Source organism: Pogona vitticeps, chromosome Z (genome assembly GCF_051106095.1).
Source record: "Pogona vitticeps strain Pit_001003342236 chromosome Z, PviZW2.1, whole genome shotgun sequence".
NCBI classification, from domain to species: domain Eukaryota; kingdom Metazoa; phylum Chordata; class Lepidosauria; order Squamata; family Agamidae; genus Pogona; species Pogona vitticeps.
This window is the reverse complement of record NC_135799.1, coordinates 573,340-590,160: the sequence shown is the minus strand read 5'-3', so window position 1 is coordinate 590,160 and position 16,821 is coordinate 573,340. Positions and strand designations below refer to the sequence as shown.

General features: G+C 44.1%; 1 protein-coding gene across 1 annotated transcript; it reads left to right on the top strand.

The window, feature by feature from the left end:
• Window positions 1-1,282: 1,282 nt before the first annotated feature.
• Window positions 1,283-16,540, top strand: LOC144585067 (uncharacterized). Its single transcript, XM_078382529.1, has 2 exons — window positions 1,283-2,152; window positions 13,010-16,540. The coding sequence occupies exon 2, from the start codon at window positions 13,182-13,184 to the stop codon at window positions 14,868-14,870; it is 1,689 nt and encodes a 562-aa protein (XP_078238655.1). The 5' UTR covers window positions 1,283-2,152; window positions 13,010-13,181; the 3' UTR covers window positions 14,871-16,540.
• Window positions 16,541-16,821: the final 281 nt, after the last annotated feature.

Genomic DNA, 16,821 nt, shown 5'->3' with positions numbered 1-16,821 from the left:
CTTTGCAGGGGGAGGGGAGGGGATTCCTCGCGAGTTTCCCGCCAGAGGACCGGCAAGGAGGGGAGCCATATTCGGGGGGGGGGGGTTGCAGGACCGCTTTTTTTTAGGGGGGGCTCAAGAGTTGCAGAGATGGAGAATTTCCCCCCCCCCCGCCAACCCCAGAGACCCCCCCTCACAATCCGCTCCGTCTGCGAAGCACGAAAGGCCTTGCCCGGTTTGAGGGAGGGGGGCGAGGGGGGGTCCCTTTGTTTCTCTCCCTGCCTTCCTCCTCCTCCTCTTCCTCCCCGCATGGGGGAGGGGGCTAAATTGGGAGGGGGGCCGAATGGGAAGTCTGGGAGGGGTCTCGATCTCGTCCCCCCCCCCAGCGAGACACCGAGGCCCTTTTCTCTGTGCGTGTCGGTGGGTCCTCCTCGACCCCCTTCTTTCCCCGGATCTTGCAGGCAGCCTTTTTGGGGGGGGTGGCAGAGGGGGGGAAAGTGGGGAGCGTCCCCCCCCCCGGTGCTCTTTCTCCCCCCCAATTTCTCCTTCCTCCAGGAAACCCCCTCCCCAAAACTTCACACACACACACACACACGGTCGGAAGCGGGGTGTGGGATGCATTGGGGAGGAGGGAGGGAGGGGGGGAGGGGGGGGGTCTGCAAAGGGAGGGCACGAGGGGGATCCCAGAAATGGGCCCTTTCGGGGTGACGAGGGGGGGTCAGCTGGGGGCGATGGGGCTCCCCTCCTTCCCCCCCCCCCCCAGATGCCTGGCCTCCCATCCTGAGCCTCTTCAGGATCCCCCCTCCCAGTCTATGGGGTTTGAAGGGACTCTTCAGGAGCATCTCTTGGTTCAGTGGATCTGGATGGAGGAGAGGGAGGGGCCGACCAGATTCCCCCTCCCCGACCAGATCCCAGGCTGCAGGAAAGGGGTTGTGGGGGTGGGTGGACGGGTTGCCCCCCTCCCTCCCTGTGCTTGTGTGTTGGGGGTGTTTGTGTGTGTGTGTGTTTGGAGGGGGCTTCCTGGTGGCCTTGCAGGAAAAGCCTCCCCCCCCAAGAGGAAAGCAGGGCAGAAAGAGAAAGAGGCCCAGGAAGGCCATGGGTTTTGGGCAGAGGCGGGAAGGAGATCTCTCCCCCCCCCCCCGCAAGGAGAGGATCCTCTGGCCGGCTCCCCCGGCTCCCCCGGCTGCAAGCTTCTCCTGGGCTCTTCTCCTGGATGCGCCACTCAGTGTCCCCCCCCCCATTTGCAAAAGGCCCCTCCCTCCCTCCCTCCCTCCCTGCTTTCTCTGCCCCACCGGATGGAAGAAGGAGAAAGGCAGCCCTCCAAAGGGAAAGCCTTTCGCTCTTCCTTCCCCCCCCCCAGGATCTCTCCAGAGGGATCCTTTGGCTTCTTCTCTTCTCCCAGGGAGGGGGAGGAGAGATTCCTCCCAGGATCGAAAGAGAAGGGATCACACGCCAGATCCCTCCAGCCTTTGCCAGGCAGGTGAGCTCTTTCTAATTGCCATCAGAGGCACCTCCATCCTATTCAAACATTAATCATCTTCCTTCTCCAGGGACGGTTGAGCTGGCCCAAGGCCGCCCCGGCTGGTTCTTCTCGCGGGAGGCGGCCCAATGGGGGGGGGGAATCGAACTCCCAACCTCCACCTCCCCAGTCACAGATCCAACACCCCAGAGCTCTCCAGCCACCTACTCTCCCGTCAGCAGGAGGCCCTTTCTTGTGCCGCTCGGATAAGGAGGTCGGAGCATTTCACCCTCATCGCTGGCAGCCCCAGATTTTATATATTTTATATTGTTCTGTTTTATCTATGTAAGCCACCCCCCCCCCGAGTAGACATGGTCTAGAGGGGCAGGGTAAAAATCCAATAAACAAACAAACAAACAAACAAATAAAGGAGCCTTTTCGGGAGGGGGCCGCCACCCCCAGGTCTCCCGTAGCTACTCTTGAGGGACCAGGAGGCCACAGAGATGGGCTTGACCCGACCGGTCCTTCTCCGCCCCTCGCAGAGGACTGGGCGGGGGGGGGGGGAATGACCTCTCCATCTTCTTCCCTTCCCTTTAGTTTTTCTGTTCTTTCCACTTCGTTTCGTAGCCTCTGAAGTGACTTCCAGCCAACCCGCGGGGAGGCGAGAGACCTCGGATTTGACAAAGGAAGGCCCCAGAAGGACGCACCCGACCGGTGGGTTTCCTGGCCCAAGGGGGGGCGGGCTTTGATCCCAGGTTGCAGGGGTCCCCGTTTGGTTGTCTACCATGCTGCCTCTCTGAACATGGGCAGAGTGCTCTTATTGGTTTAGCTCCCAATCCAGGTGGGCTCCACCCTGCGTTAACTGCTGTGGATGAGACACAGCTTGTCGGAGCGCTTCCCCGAATTCCCCCTTCCTTCTTTTGGGATCCAGGCGGGGGAACGGAAGAAGCCGCTCCTGCGTGTGTGTGTGTGGGGGGGTCTTTTGGAGAGGGAAAGGTGGGAGGGAGCCTTTTTCCCCTCTCGCCTTTCTCCTAGAAGAACCTAAGGAGCTCTCTGGTGGATCAGGCCCAGGGCCCCTCTTAGTCCCCATTCCTACCCCCCTCTTCCTCCCCTGGGTGCTGGGGTCTCCTCGACTTGCAAGCCAGCAAAGGAGTGTTCTGGAAATCTCCCTATTCTCTCTAAAGGCCCGTCCAGGAGGGGCCTCGGTGTTCATGGCCCTGCTGGGGGTGGCCTTCACTGGAGGGAACGGGCCCTGGGGGGGTGACGGGCAGCCTTCGTCCAGCTCCTTCCTCCTGTTTGGCCAGAAGAACCGCTGTTTTTCTCTGGCCAGAGTTTTCTGTACAACCAGGTGGGTCCTTCTTGGGGTAGGTCACGAGCCAATCAAAGCACCACCCTCTGCAACCTACGGGGTGAAATCATTTGTCCCTCTTCTTGGTGATTAAGAGCCGCAGAGGAGACCCTCCTCTTGCTCCCACTGCAAGTGCAAACCCCACTTATAGGGACACGGGGAAAGGAGGGCCTTCTCGGTGGCAGCCCTCAGCCCGTGGCATGCTCTCCCTCTTCCCATTTATCCTTTTGGAAAGAGCTAAAACCCCATCTCTTCAGGCAGGCTTTTAAAAGTTATAACGGAATCCCTGAACCCCATTTTGGCAGATAATTTTTTTCCTGTTTTAATCTTTTAATTGTATTTTAAATCATACATTGTTTAATTTATCTTTTAATATCTAGCGTATTGTGTTTTTAACTGTGTGAATGTTAATGTTGTGAGCCGCTTTGCGTCTCTTGGCAGAAGCCGAAGATGAGCCAACAGTGCGATGTGGCTGCAGAAAAGGCCAATGCTATTTAGGCTGCATTAAGAGCATCCCATGAGGTGCTAGTTCCCTTCTCCTTGGTAAACCTAATCCTCCTAGTTTCTGATATTAATACCAGTACTTTTTATTAATCCTTGCTTTTTCATCACCATTTCAAAATCTGTTAATTATGTTTTGCCAGTCTTTTAAATCTTTATTGGTTTCATCCTAAAGGAAAAAATAATTTTAGGTAGTAACCCTTTGTTACACATTTCATAGTACATCAAATTACTACCCTCTCTTATCCTCCATATTTCCATCAATTCTTTCTCCGTTTTCTCTAATGTATGTTTATGTTGTAAAATGTCAAGAAAACTTTTGATACGTGGACACAAACAGTGTCCTTGGTGGAAGCGTAGATGTTGCCCCTCTGGAGGGAATGAGAGAGACCTGACAGAAACTCCGTGCTTTGTCTTTCTCTCCGGATGCAAAAAACTATGACAGGCAAACATAATTAGAAAAATACTTTGTATTTAAACATTTAACTTAAATAGCTTAACTTCACTATAAAAGCATGTACAGAACATATAATGACTGGTGACTCACGATCCCACTGTCAGCCTGACCACCCTTAAGCAAAGGTGCAGCAACAAATGCTCCGCCTGACCTGCTTTTATCCCAACTTCAGCCCCTACAATCCCAGGCGCCTGCCCGTGGCTACGACAGCCTCAAACTTTCCCAGTGAATCAGCTTCAGGGGTTTGGCTGACCTACACCCAGCTTGTTTCCCTGGCTTTCCTATGTGAGTATGTTGAAGACTTTGATTTACTGTATTTCTTAGTGACCTGATCTATACGAACATTTTGACATAAAATTCCTTTATGTAACCTCTGTAAGCGATCAGCTCTCCTAAGAGAATGCTGAAAGCTGGTATAGAGAGGTTCCAGGTCCAGTTGACCCCTATTTGAGTTGAGATGAGTCCTTGTCTCAACCAGGCTGTCCCACTGGCACCCTTTCCCAAGACTATCCCCAATTAAAAACCTCTTCCGAAACCAAATTATAACCATGAGTCTTAGAGACATTTAGAACTCTCAGAATTCAGGAAAATACTGGACTCAAAGTAGCATAGTTTTGTGGCCTGTAAGTAATCCAATTAAGTATGGTCGCAGGTTGTCTGTTCAAGAGACCAAGCATAAGTTCTTAAGTATTATTATTTTATTAGAAAAATAAAGATTTAGCTAAATTCAGTTTGTAGTCCATCGTGACTAGATAGGCGGGATATAAATAAAATAAAATAAAATAAATAAATAAATAGCATTCAAAAACATTTCCATAACTACAGGTAGTTAGAATCTTAACAAATCCCAGCTACAAAAATAAAATAAGGAAATTCTACTAACTAGAAAACAGGTAAGGCTAGGCCTCCCCCCCCCACTTTCTATTCTTCTACTAAGAACTACATCTTAGCATTGGGAACTCCAAAGTCCATTCAAAAATCAATAATCCATGGTAAAATCCATTAATCTAAAAATGAGTTAGAAAAGAGTCAAAAAGAGTCTCTCTCTCTGTACCATCCTGTCATTTTCTTCACACGCTGAAAGCACCCCCTCCTTCACTCTCCACTGGTGTAAGCCAATCAGGACAAAGGATTCTTGTCTCTCTCCACCTCCTCTTCTCATGAGAACTGCAGATGTTGTCATGAATTTGATTATGAAAATAGAATAGAGTTGTATTTCATAGGATTTATTTCAGAGCTGCAACGAAAAAGCTAGAAATCTGCTTGTGTCCAGGTGCTAATTAGAGAAAAAAATGTACAAGGTCAGTTCTTCTCCAGCTAAAGAAAAAAAAGTCAAGATGACCGTTATCTTATCAAAACTCCGATGGACAAGGACATAACTTCTTAATTTAAGTAAGATGGGCGAAGAGAGGAAGGAGGAGAAGGACGGAGAAGGGAGAGAGACGACACCGAGCGAAATGCAGCCGACAGAACTTTAATCAGAAGACTGCGTAAGAATGCTTATTTAAGATCTAGATAGACATTTTATTGTTTTCACTTTATAGAGGAAATGTCTGGTGGCTAAGGCTGGGGGTTATTTTGGAAATACTAAATGACGTTAAACTAAGCTTGTTGAAATGTTATCTTTTGTAATAAAATATAAAAAGACAAATTGTCTGTAAGCTGTCTCCTTGTTTAGACCATGCTACAGTAGTAAATTGGATATTTTTAACTAAGATTGTTTTGATCTGGCCACATTACCACATTACCAAATGAGGGTCCTAAAGTAATAAAAAAGGAAGAGCAGACCTTCCAGATTGTTTATTTAAAATCGAGACAGACTTGGGTGAAGGAGTGTGAAGTCGCCTAGAGCAAAATTACCGGACCCGATTTTGCTGGTATTAGGGACTAATCATTCTGAATCCCTCTCTGTTTCGTGTAAAGGCAGTTCTTAGGAACGCTTTTACTACATGGTGGCATCTTGGGATCTGAGTCTCACGTGCCGTGTTTACAGTATAGTGGCAGATGGGATTTGATTTACAAGCCATGGTGGCTGTGTTTGGATACAAATCCATGTGCTGTGTTTATGCCATGCTGGCAGCTTAAATAGTTGCAGCTTGGATTGCGCTTTGCTCAAGGGCTGAATTAGCGCTGGTAATTGTTTTATGAAGGCAGATGTGTGAGCAAGCAGATACACACTGCTAAATAAAGAAAAGAGAAACTTCTCTGGCGTGAGCTTCAGAGCAAAGCAGGGAAGGTTGTAAATTATTGTGACTGGAGAAGACTCCTATGCAGAAAGCTCAGGCTAAAGTAATGCAAGGAGAGATTCTGCCAGTGGCTTAAGAGTTCTAAGGAACAAGCATTGTGCTGTTTAAAAAGTGCCAGCTCGTTTCACTCAGGTGACAGAGTGGCAAAATTGTTTTGAGTGTAGCAGGAGTCTACAAGGAGCAGCCAGGATAATAAAAGTAATTTAAAAGTAATTAAATAAAATTTAAAAAGGGAAAAATTCCTACCCCAAGCCAGAGCCAAAAGGATTTCCTGGAGGGAAAGTAGGATCAGTCAAAGCTGACAGTTTAATTGTTTTATTGCTCCTCCCGTGCTTCGGCCAAGGCTGCAGGGAGAGAAGAAAAAAAAAGGAAAAATGGCTTTTAGCAGTCGGTTTTCACTGCCTGAAGTATCAGTGGATAAGGAGATTTTGGAAGCAGTGGAACACTGGGAAGTAGATAACCCAGAGGATGAAGAATATGCCCAAAGATTAATAGAAGCAAATCCAGTAGTTGTTAAACCAAAAGTGAAGCCAAGAAGGGCACAGCAGTACACTGGGGCGGAACAAGTTCCAACTCAGCAGGACCTGCTAACAGGAGAAATAACCATGCAGAGGTCGTCAGGAGCAGCAATGGCAGAGGCCAGCAGCAGTCCAGCAGATAAAAGAGATGCGAGTTTCAGGTTGCAAGAGCAGTTTACCCTGATGATGGCAGACTTCATGGAGAGCCAGAGGCAATGGCTTGAAGCCCACTCCACGAGTCAGAGAAAAGCAAGGGAATACCATGAGATGAAACTGCATTTTTTGCAGAGGAAGATTGCTGAGGAAGAGTGGGCCAGAGGTTCCTTAGGGAACATGGATAGTGGAAACCTGACTTGTGAACAGGAAGATGATGGATTTATTTCCTTCAAGCAAAGTGAACCTACCACCAGAGTAAGGCCTATTCCAGAAGTGCCTAGGAGGCAGAGCCTATATGAAGCTAAGAAAACAGTGGTTCCTGAACCAAGACAGTCTTTTGCTGGAGAGCAAAGAAGCATGGACACTAGCCAGATTAGTTTACCCTTGGCTTGTTTCCATTGCGGAGGAGCCCATTTAAAAAGGGATTGTCCACGACTGACGGGATCAACTAGTCAAGAGGAGAAGCCAGTTGGCAAAACCCCGTTACCTGCCCCACGGAGATTTCAGCAGACACCCTTGCCAGCACCAAGGAGATTCGAGAAGGCGCCCATACCGACTCCACGGAAATTCAAGCCAACGACCCTTAAAGTGGATTATCTCAGTGCAACACCACTAGAAATACCAGAAGAGTTACCAGCAGAACCACATGAAGTTAATCAACTAAGGAATGTGCAACCCCAGCGACAAGGAGGAGTCAAGCCAAATTTTTCTGAAAGCAGTGAAATGCAAGCAACAGAGCCAAGGATTGTGCCAAGGATAATGGGCTTACAAGTAGCTCAAGTCTCTACAACCGTAAACCAGCAGACATCCTCAGGGGAGAAATTTTCAGTTATAGAGCCTAGTAGCATCTTACCGGAAGAACAGTTATATTGGTCACTGAAAAGTTTCTCAGAACTGGTAACCCTACATTTTTCTACAGGAGATTTAACCATAAATGCCTCTAGGGATACCGCTGCAGATATCTCGTCAATTAACAAACAGTTTGTGGATCCAGAACTAATCTTGAATAACCTGAGATGTCCAGTGAAAACATATGGATCAGGAGAAATAATCGAGCGATTTGTACCACTCGTGTATGTGCAAATTAGCTACAAGAATTGGAAAGGTGCAAAATATCTATTAGTGCATGAAGGCAAACCTGATTTTTTATTGGGAAACGATCTAGCATTTCTTAACCACCAACACACTTTAAAATCAGCTTCCATACAAGCAGTGACACGTGCGCGAAGCAAAGCAATAGAGCAAGTCTCAACTGAAGATAACTCTGAGGAGCAATCAGATGGACATGTAACGCAACATCAACCCCTTGCAGATGAAACGGATAGTACAACGGAGATAAAAACTGAACCAGAGGATTTACTAGTACCAATGGGATCAGAGGAATTCAAACGAAAACAGATGGAAGACCCTACATTGGATACTTTGAGGTCTCAAGCCGACAGTTACGCGGTACAACCGGTACAACAAAAAGTAACCTTTTTGTGGGGACAAAATGGACTATTGTACCGAGAATATTTTCCCAAATCAAATGATCAGGCAGAACCAGTACAACAACTAGTCATTCCAATAGAGTACAGAGAAAGAATTCTGCAACTTGCCCATGATAGTCCAAGTAGCGGACATCTGGGAATTCAAAAAACTTTAAGTAGGATTTCGCAGCATTTTTATTGGCCCGGCATTTCCAAAAACGTCAAGGACTATGTTAATTCCTGCAATTATTGTCAGAGAACGGGGAAACAGACCGACAGTACAAAAGCTAATATGCAACTAACTGAAATTCCCGATCAAGTGTTCCAATTTCTTCAAATGGACGTACTAGGACCTTTTGTACCCACGAAGTCAAAGAAAAAATACATCATATCGTTCATCTGTCAAGCCAGCAGATGGATCGAGGCATACGCCATCAGCAATCTTTCGGCCCAAACTATTGCTAGAGTGGTAGTGGATTTATGCTCTAGAATAGGGATACCAACTCAAATTATTTGCGATCAAGCCGGTGCTTTTAAAAGCGAATTGATGAGCCGAATTTGTGAGATCAGCGGAATTAAATTAAACTTTAGCATTCCTTATCATCCAGAATCTCATGGAATGGTGGAAAGAGGACAACAAACCTTGTTGAGAATGATTAAAACCCTAGTCCAAGAATATGGGAATATTTGGGACGAACTATTACCTTTTGTTTTGTTTGCGTACAGAAGTGCACCTCATGTTTCTCTGGGAGGTTTTTCGCCGAGTGAGGTAGTGTTTGGGAAAAACCTACAAGGACCATTAGATCTACTACGATCAGACTGGGAAGGTGTGGTCAGAAGTAGCACGGTTCCAGTCGCGGATTTCGTCCGGAAACTACAAGAAAAACTTCTAGCAGTGCAAGAATTGGCAAGAGACAATTTGTTGAAATCCCAAATAAAACAAAAATACTATCATGACAAGAAGGCCCGTCACCGAGAGTTTGCAGTGGGTGATATGGTACTTGTACTAAACCCGCTCAGACCTTCAAAATTGGAAGTAGTTTGGGAAGGTCCAGGGGAAATCATACAAAAAGTGGGAAATGTGAATTATCTGGTGAAAATGTTAAATTCATCCAAGAAACCAGTTATGTATCATGTAAATAGTTTAAAATTGTATAGAGACAGATCGGCGATGGTGTATCAGTGTCATGTGGCGTGTTTTCAACCAGAAAGCGAACCTGTTGATATGCTAACTGAATTAGAAAATGCGGGTACCTGGTCTGATAATATTGTTCTATCCGGTACCACCGACCAAAAAGAGAAACTTTATCAAGTTTCAGAAAAATACCAAACGGTTTTTTCAGACCAACCGGGTTATACAAATATGATTAGTCATGAAATTAATACTGAAGCCAGCCCTCCAATTCGGTCAAGTCCATACCGAGCAATTGGAAATCATGCCACTCAAATTGAAGAGGAGATTAAAAAAATGTTATCTTTGGGGGTGATTGAAGAATCATTTTCCCCATGGGCATCTCCAGTGGTTCTGGTCCCTAAAAAGAACGCACTAGGCGAGATCCTCGATGAGGTGAGATTTTGCGTAGATTACCGGAAATTAAATAGTGTCACAGTTACCGATCCATACCCATTACCTAGAATGGATGACTTAATAGAACGCCTTTCACAGGCTAAGTTCATCAGCATAATCGATCTCAAAAATGCATATTGGCAACTCGATCTGGCAGAGGAGTCTCGTGATAAGACCGCATTTATCACTCACGTGGGAACTTATAGATTCCGACGTTTACCATTTGGGTTAAAGAATGCAGGAGCTTCTTTTCAAAGAATGATTGATAAACTGTTACAGGGGTTACCATTCGCTAGTGCTTATCTCGATGACGTTGCAATTTTCAGTTCGGATTTTGACTCACACTTGGTTCATATTGAAACTGTTTTGGCAAGAATCCATCGAGCAGGGCTAACGGTCAAAGCGAGTAAATGTCAGTGGATGAAAGGAAAAGTTATGTATTTAGGTCACTTAATTGGGCAGGGAGAAATTCAACCCCTGCAAGTGAAAATACAAGCTATAAATGATTGGCCTATACCTAAAACAAAGAAACAAGTGCGATCATTCTTAGGTTTAATTGGTTATTACCGAAAATTCATACCCAATTTTAGTCATTTGGCTACGCCTTTGACGGAGCTAACTAAGAAAAGGCAGCCTGTCAAGGTAAAATGGACCCCTGAATGTCAAAATGCTTTTGATGCATTAAAGACCAAAGCCATCAATTCCCCTATTCTAAAATCACCTGATTTTAACAAGTCTTTTGTTTTACAAACAGACGCCTCAGAATTGGGTCTCGGAGCAGTATTATTACAACAAGGAGAAGATGGGAACCTGTATCCTATTTCCTACTTCTCCAGAAAACTCTTAGAACGAGAAAAACATTATGCCGTACCGGAAAAGGAGGCACTTTCTGTGGTCTGGGCATTAAATCTATTAAGACCTTATTTATGGGGGCGCAAATTCACTCTGCAAACTGATCACCGAGCTTTGGTTTGGTTACAAAAAATCAAATCTCACAACCAGAGATTGCTAAGATGGAGTCTATCCCTGCAAGATTTTGATTTTGAAATACAACATATTCCGGGAAAATTAAATATTGTTGCAGATAGTCTTTCACGAATGTACGCTGATAATGAAACTGAGTAATTAAGATAACTGTATATACACATGTGATATTGTAAATAGTCACTTGCATAATCAAATGTTAAGTTAGTATAAAAATAAGAACTCTAATAGTTCTGTATTTTGTATCTTTAAGGGGGGGCGTGTCATGAATTTGATTATGAAAATAGAATAGAGTTGTATTTCATAGGATTTATTTCAGAGCTGCAACGAAAAAGCTAGAAATCTGCTTGTGTCCAGGTGCTAATTAGAGAAAAAAATGTACAAGGTCAGTTCTTCTCCAGCTAAAGAAAAAAAAGTCAAGATGACCGTTATCTTATCAAAACTCCGATGGACAAGGACATAACTTCTTAATTTAAGTAAGATGGGCGAAGAGAGGAAGGAGGAGAAGGACGGAGAAGGGAGAGAGACGACACCGAGCGAAATGCAGCCGACAGAACTTTAATCAGAAGACTGCGTAAGAATGCTTATTTAAGATCTAGATAGACATTTTATTGTTTTCACTTTATAGAGGAAATGTCTGGTGGCTAAGGCTGGGGGTTATTTTGGAAATACTAAATGACGTTAAACTAAGCTTGTTGAAATGTTATCTTTTGTAATAAAATATAAAAAGACAAATTGTCTGTAAGCTGTCTCCTTGTTTAGACCATGCTACAGTAGTAAATTGGATATTTTTAACTAAGATTGTTTTGATCTGGCCACATTACCACATTACCAAATGAGGGTCCTAAAGTAATAAAAAAGGAAGAGCAGACCTTCCAGATTGTTTATTTAAAATCGAGACAGACTTGGGTGAAGGAGTGTGAAGTCGCCTAGAGCAAAATTACCGGACCCGATTTTGCTGGTATTAGGGACTAATCATTCTGAATCCCTCTCTGTTTCGTGTAAAGGCAGTTCTTAGGAACGCTTTTACTACAGATGTTGTTGACATTCTTCCTCGATATTATGAGTTTTCGTCTTCGCCAAGCATAGCCTTGGTCATGCTATCTACACGATAACATTCCTAGCTAGCTGTAAAGAAAAACAACTTCTCCATGCTTCTAGAAAAATGACACAGGCTGAGATGATTTCCTTTCTACATCATTCCATGACTACAAATCCCATTTAGAAATTACATTTTAGCTTCAATAACCTAGATCATGACAACCTCTACCTCCTAGCTTCTTTATAGTCACATGTACCCTTAAAATCCATATTCACCAATGTGCAATCTGCTACATTTAAAAGCCCTATATCTGTCTTACAAACTAAATCACAATCACTAGATGTAAATATATATAATCTATCCTAAAATAACTTTTATATGCTGATGAATAAAAAGTAAACTTTACATCTCCTTTCACTTCTTTCCAAACATCTTGCATATCAGTTCTATATAAGTTTATTTCATATCGTAATATTATACCTTCTTTCATCCTTGGTAGGGTTTAACTTCTCTTCCTCTTCATCCATTAACATTTATCTTTATTATCAAGACTTTAAACCATTCCATTTTAGCATCACATCTCCATTTGGTCCCATACTCTGATGACATACCCCAGAAAAGAAACACCCAATAGTAACATATCCTCAAACTTTAACTATTTTCCTAAAAAAAAATACCCTAAACCCTCACCACTACATTTAATAATATTTTCCCCCTCTTTTTTAGCAAGATCCTACCTGGCCATGGTTAAGTACAAAGTCCTGCACCTTGGAAAAAGAAACCAATTGCACACTTACAAGATGGAGGATACTTGGCTCAGCAAAACTACGAGCGAGAGGGATCTGGGAATTGTTGTAGATAGCAAGCTGAATTGAGCCAACAGTGGCTTTTTACTAATCCACGTTCTCCAACTCTTTTTTCCTTTCCTCCTTTCATGGGTTCACCATTTTCAATACATTTATGGACTTGCAAAGCCTTTAAATTAAGTACCGTAGAGTGGAGGAAATTTGCAAGTAAAGCATGGAACTTTTCCAGTGAAACCTCAATTCTCATCAAACCCTATCATTATATTTCTGAGTAAGATGGCTGGATAGCTCTGTGGTTTAAATATCTGGTTGCACAACCCGAGGTTCCCCGCTGTGTCTCCCATGGGTAAGGTCAGACTGTGTGGCGTTTGGGAATTTAGGCAAGGGGAGTACATGCTGTTTTCACAATATGGCTAATTTTTCAAATTTGCCAGTAAAGCCTTCAGGAGACATATGCCTTCTTTTTTTCTCTATCAGGTAACAAACATGATGGTCCTGAAAAAAGTCGTGTGAACCTGGAAAGAAAAGCTTAGAAAAACCCACGAGCTAAAGGAGAAACGGGTTAAATGCCTGAAGTGTGGAGACAGCTTCAGACCAGTGCCGCTAATTCAGATTAAAGAATCACCCTGGGGACAAATCATAGAAAAACATGGAACGTAAAAACAGTTTCAGCAGTAGAAGAAATCTGCGTTCACATCGAAGAACTCACACAGGGAAGAAACCGTACAAATGCATGGAATGTGGAAAAAGTTTCAGTGAAAATGGTCATCTTAGGTCACATCAAAGGACTCACACTGGGGAGAAACCACATAAATGCATGGAATGTGGAAAGAGCTTTAGTCTCAATTATGTCCTTAGGTTACATCAAAGGACTCACACTGGGGAGAAACCACATAAATGCATGGAATGTGGAAAGAGCTTTAGTCACAGTGGACATCTTAGGTCACATCAAATGACCCACACTGGGGAGAAACCACATAAATGCATGGAATGTGGAAAGAGCTTTAGTCGCAGTTTTGCCCTTAGATTACATCAAAGGACCCACACAGGGGAGAAACCACATAAATGCATGGAATGTGGAAAGAGCTTTAGTCTCAATTATGTCCTTAGGTTACATCAGAGGACTCACACTGGGGAGAAACCACATAAATGCATGGAATGTGGAAAGAGCTTTAGTCAGAGTCGTCACCTTAGGTTACATCAAAGGACTCACACTGGGGAAAAACCACATAAATGCATGGAATGTGGAAAGAGTTTTAGATGCAGTGGTCAGCTTAGGGTACATCAAAGGACCCACACTGGGGAGAAACCACATAAATGCATGGAATGTGGAAAGAGCTTTATTCGCAGTTATGCCCTTAGGTTACATCAAAGGACCCACACTGGGGAGAAACCACATAAATGCATGGAATGTGGAAAGAGCTTTAGTCGCAGTTATGCCCTTAGGTTACATCAAAGGACCCACACTGGGGAGAAACCACATAAATGCATGGAATGTGGAAAGAGCTTTAGACACAGTGGTCAGCTTAGGTTACATCAAATGACCCACACTGGGGAGAAAGCACATAAATGCATGGAATGTGGAAGGAGCTTTAGTCACAGTGGTCAGCTTAGATTACATCAAAGGACTCACACTGGGGAGAAACCATATAAGTGCACAGAATGTGGAAAGAGCTTTATTCGCAGTGATGTCCTTAGATTACATCAAAGGAGTCATACTGGGGAGAAACCACATAAATGCATGGAATGTGGAAAGAGCTTTAGTCAGAGTAGTCAGCTTAGGTTACATCAAAGGACCCACACTGGGGAGAAACCACATAAATGCATGGAATGTGGAAAGAGCTTTAGTCTCAATTATGTCCTTAGGTTACATCAAAGGACTCACACTGGGGAGAAACCACATAAATGCATGGAATGTGGAAAATGCTTTAGTCGCAGTGATGGCCTTAGGTTACATCAAAGGACCCACACTGGGGAGAAACCACATAAATGCATGGAATGTGGAAAGAGCTTTAGTCAGAGTGGTCAGCTTAGGGTACATCAAAGGACCCACACTGGGGAGAAACCACATAAATGCATGGAATGTGGAAAGAGCTATAGTCAGGCTGGACTGCTTATGGTACATCACAGGACCCACACTGGGGAGAAACCACATAAATGCGTGGAATGTGGAAAGAGCTTTAGTCGCAGTGATTCCCTTAGCTTACATCAAAGGACACACACTGGGGAGAGACCACATAAATGCATGGTATGTGGAAAGAGCTTTAGCAAGAGTAGTCATCTTAAGTCACATCAAAGGACTCACACTGGAGAGAAACCACATAAATGCATAGATTGAGGAAAGAGCTTTAGTCGCAGTGGTGACCTTAGATTACATCAAAAAACTCACACTGGGGAGAAACCATAGAAGTGCATGGAATGTGGAAAGAGCTTTATTCAGAGCTCCTGATAAATCTGTCATAGATCAGATTATGGGGTTTAAATCATGTACTGAAGATGAGATACATAGTTGTGAACAATGTAAAATGGATTCCATATTGGTTCTATGTATGAAATATTTTGTATGTTGGGAATGTATTTCCAGAGGGCTGTGGGAATGTTTTTACTTTAGGCCAGGACAAGCCAATAAGAAGATCAGACATTTGTTGTGATGTAGAAGGCAATGTACTGAGAAAAAAACACCTGTTTCTCATTAGAAGAGCAGGAGGGATAGCTTCTATAAGCTTATGCTGTGATTGGATGACAGTGTGAGAAACGAAGGAGAAGGGAGGTACCAAGATGATTGAAAAAGGAAGTTTTGCTATGTGCAGAGTTACATCTTTTGTTCTATCCTTCTATCTTTTTCCATTATAGATTTTTCTAGGTCTTTTTGCCTGCTGCTCCGTGCCGGTAAAGGACTGGGGAAGATGTCGGGAGTCAAGGAAGAAAGAAAGGGGGGCTTTAAGCCTTTTGCCTACCCTAAGGAAGCTTTTAGAGATTTTAGAGCTATTGTAATTAAAAGAGAATTATTTGCCTTATTTCTATTTTGCAAAAAGCCCTGAAAACGCTTATTTGCTATGCTTTTGCTTCAAACTGACTTAATTTTTTCAATAAAAACAATAATTATAAAATCTTTTGGTCTCTTGAACAATGAAACTGTCATAGCTATACCCTGAGGGGGAAGCAAGGCCACATTAAGCTACTGAGTTCTATCTTATTGAGCCAAGTAGATCTTAGGACTACAAAGCTCATGTGTAACTTCCTACTGATATTTTTTAAGGGTCAGCAAGTATCTTTTTAGGGCAGACTTCTAAGAAGTTTGTTGTATGCCCTGGCTGAGGTAATTCAGGACTCAACCCAGCTGTATAGGGGTGCTCAAACTTCAAATTACTCTCTGTCCGACCGTTCAAGTTCTCCTACACAGGAAACTGGGTTGGAACATGGTGGCAGCGGTGGGATGAATCTACGTGCTGTTAGCTCCTTGTACTGACATGGTTGGCAACACAGTACTGTTTTGTTTTAGTAACGAGGCAGGAAGGTATTCCATGTGCCTTGCTACTTTTTTCTTTTCTGATACTTTTTCCTTTTCTGATACTGTTACATACAGCACTGATGTTACCTGTCTGTCATGGGTTTGGAGGGAAAGTTCCATCCTATGGGGAGTGGAAGGCGGGACATCAGGAGGAGGGGCTGTACTGTATATATAGGTGAAGCCTGTGTGGAGAAGTGGAGACGCTGGGATGTGACGAAGCAGCAGCTGGGAAGAAGAAGCTGGTGTGGGAGTCTGTGTGTCAGACAGGGTACTACTGTGTGTCAGTCAGTACCAACCTGATAGGTTCAGGTGTCTGTTGGTTAGCCAGAACTGATAGGTTCAGGGTCTGTGCTTCAAGTTAAGTGTTCTGTGTGAACCAAACTGTGTGCATGTATGAATGAGACTAAGCCACGTTACTATATCTTATTCACCTGATCGTTTTATTTTTCCCTGTGTGTATTTAAATAAACCTTATTCTTTTATTTGTTGAAAATCCATCCCTGGTCTGTGTGACTTCTTATAGGGAATGGTTGGTGGCAGCTTAGTTAACGTGTGGCAGATCCCAGTAGGTCTGGGTTTGTCACATTGATTGGTGTCCAGCGTGTGGGATACGACTGGTCCAGTTGTCCAGCGGTCCAGCAAAGCCTTGGCAAGTGTGCCCAGAGCAAGGGGGGTCTAGTCAGGGACAATCTGAGAGCGCGTAGGTAATCTTCTAGGTGTGCCTCACGGGGGGGTGCACTAGTAGAAGAACGTGTAACCTCAGATTGGGGGCTAGATT

Excerpts from the sequence above, each read along its gene's own strand:
- LOC144585067 (XM_078382529.1), top strand. The coding sequence starts at position 13,182 with ATGGAACGTAAAAACAGTTTCAGCAGTAGAAGAAATCTGCGTTCACAT.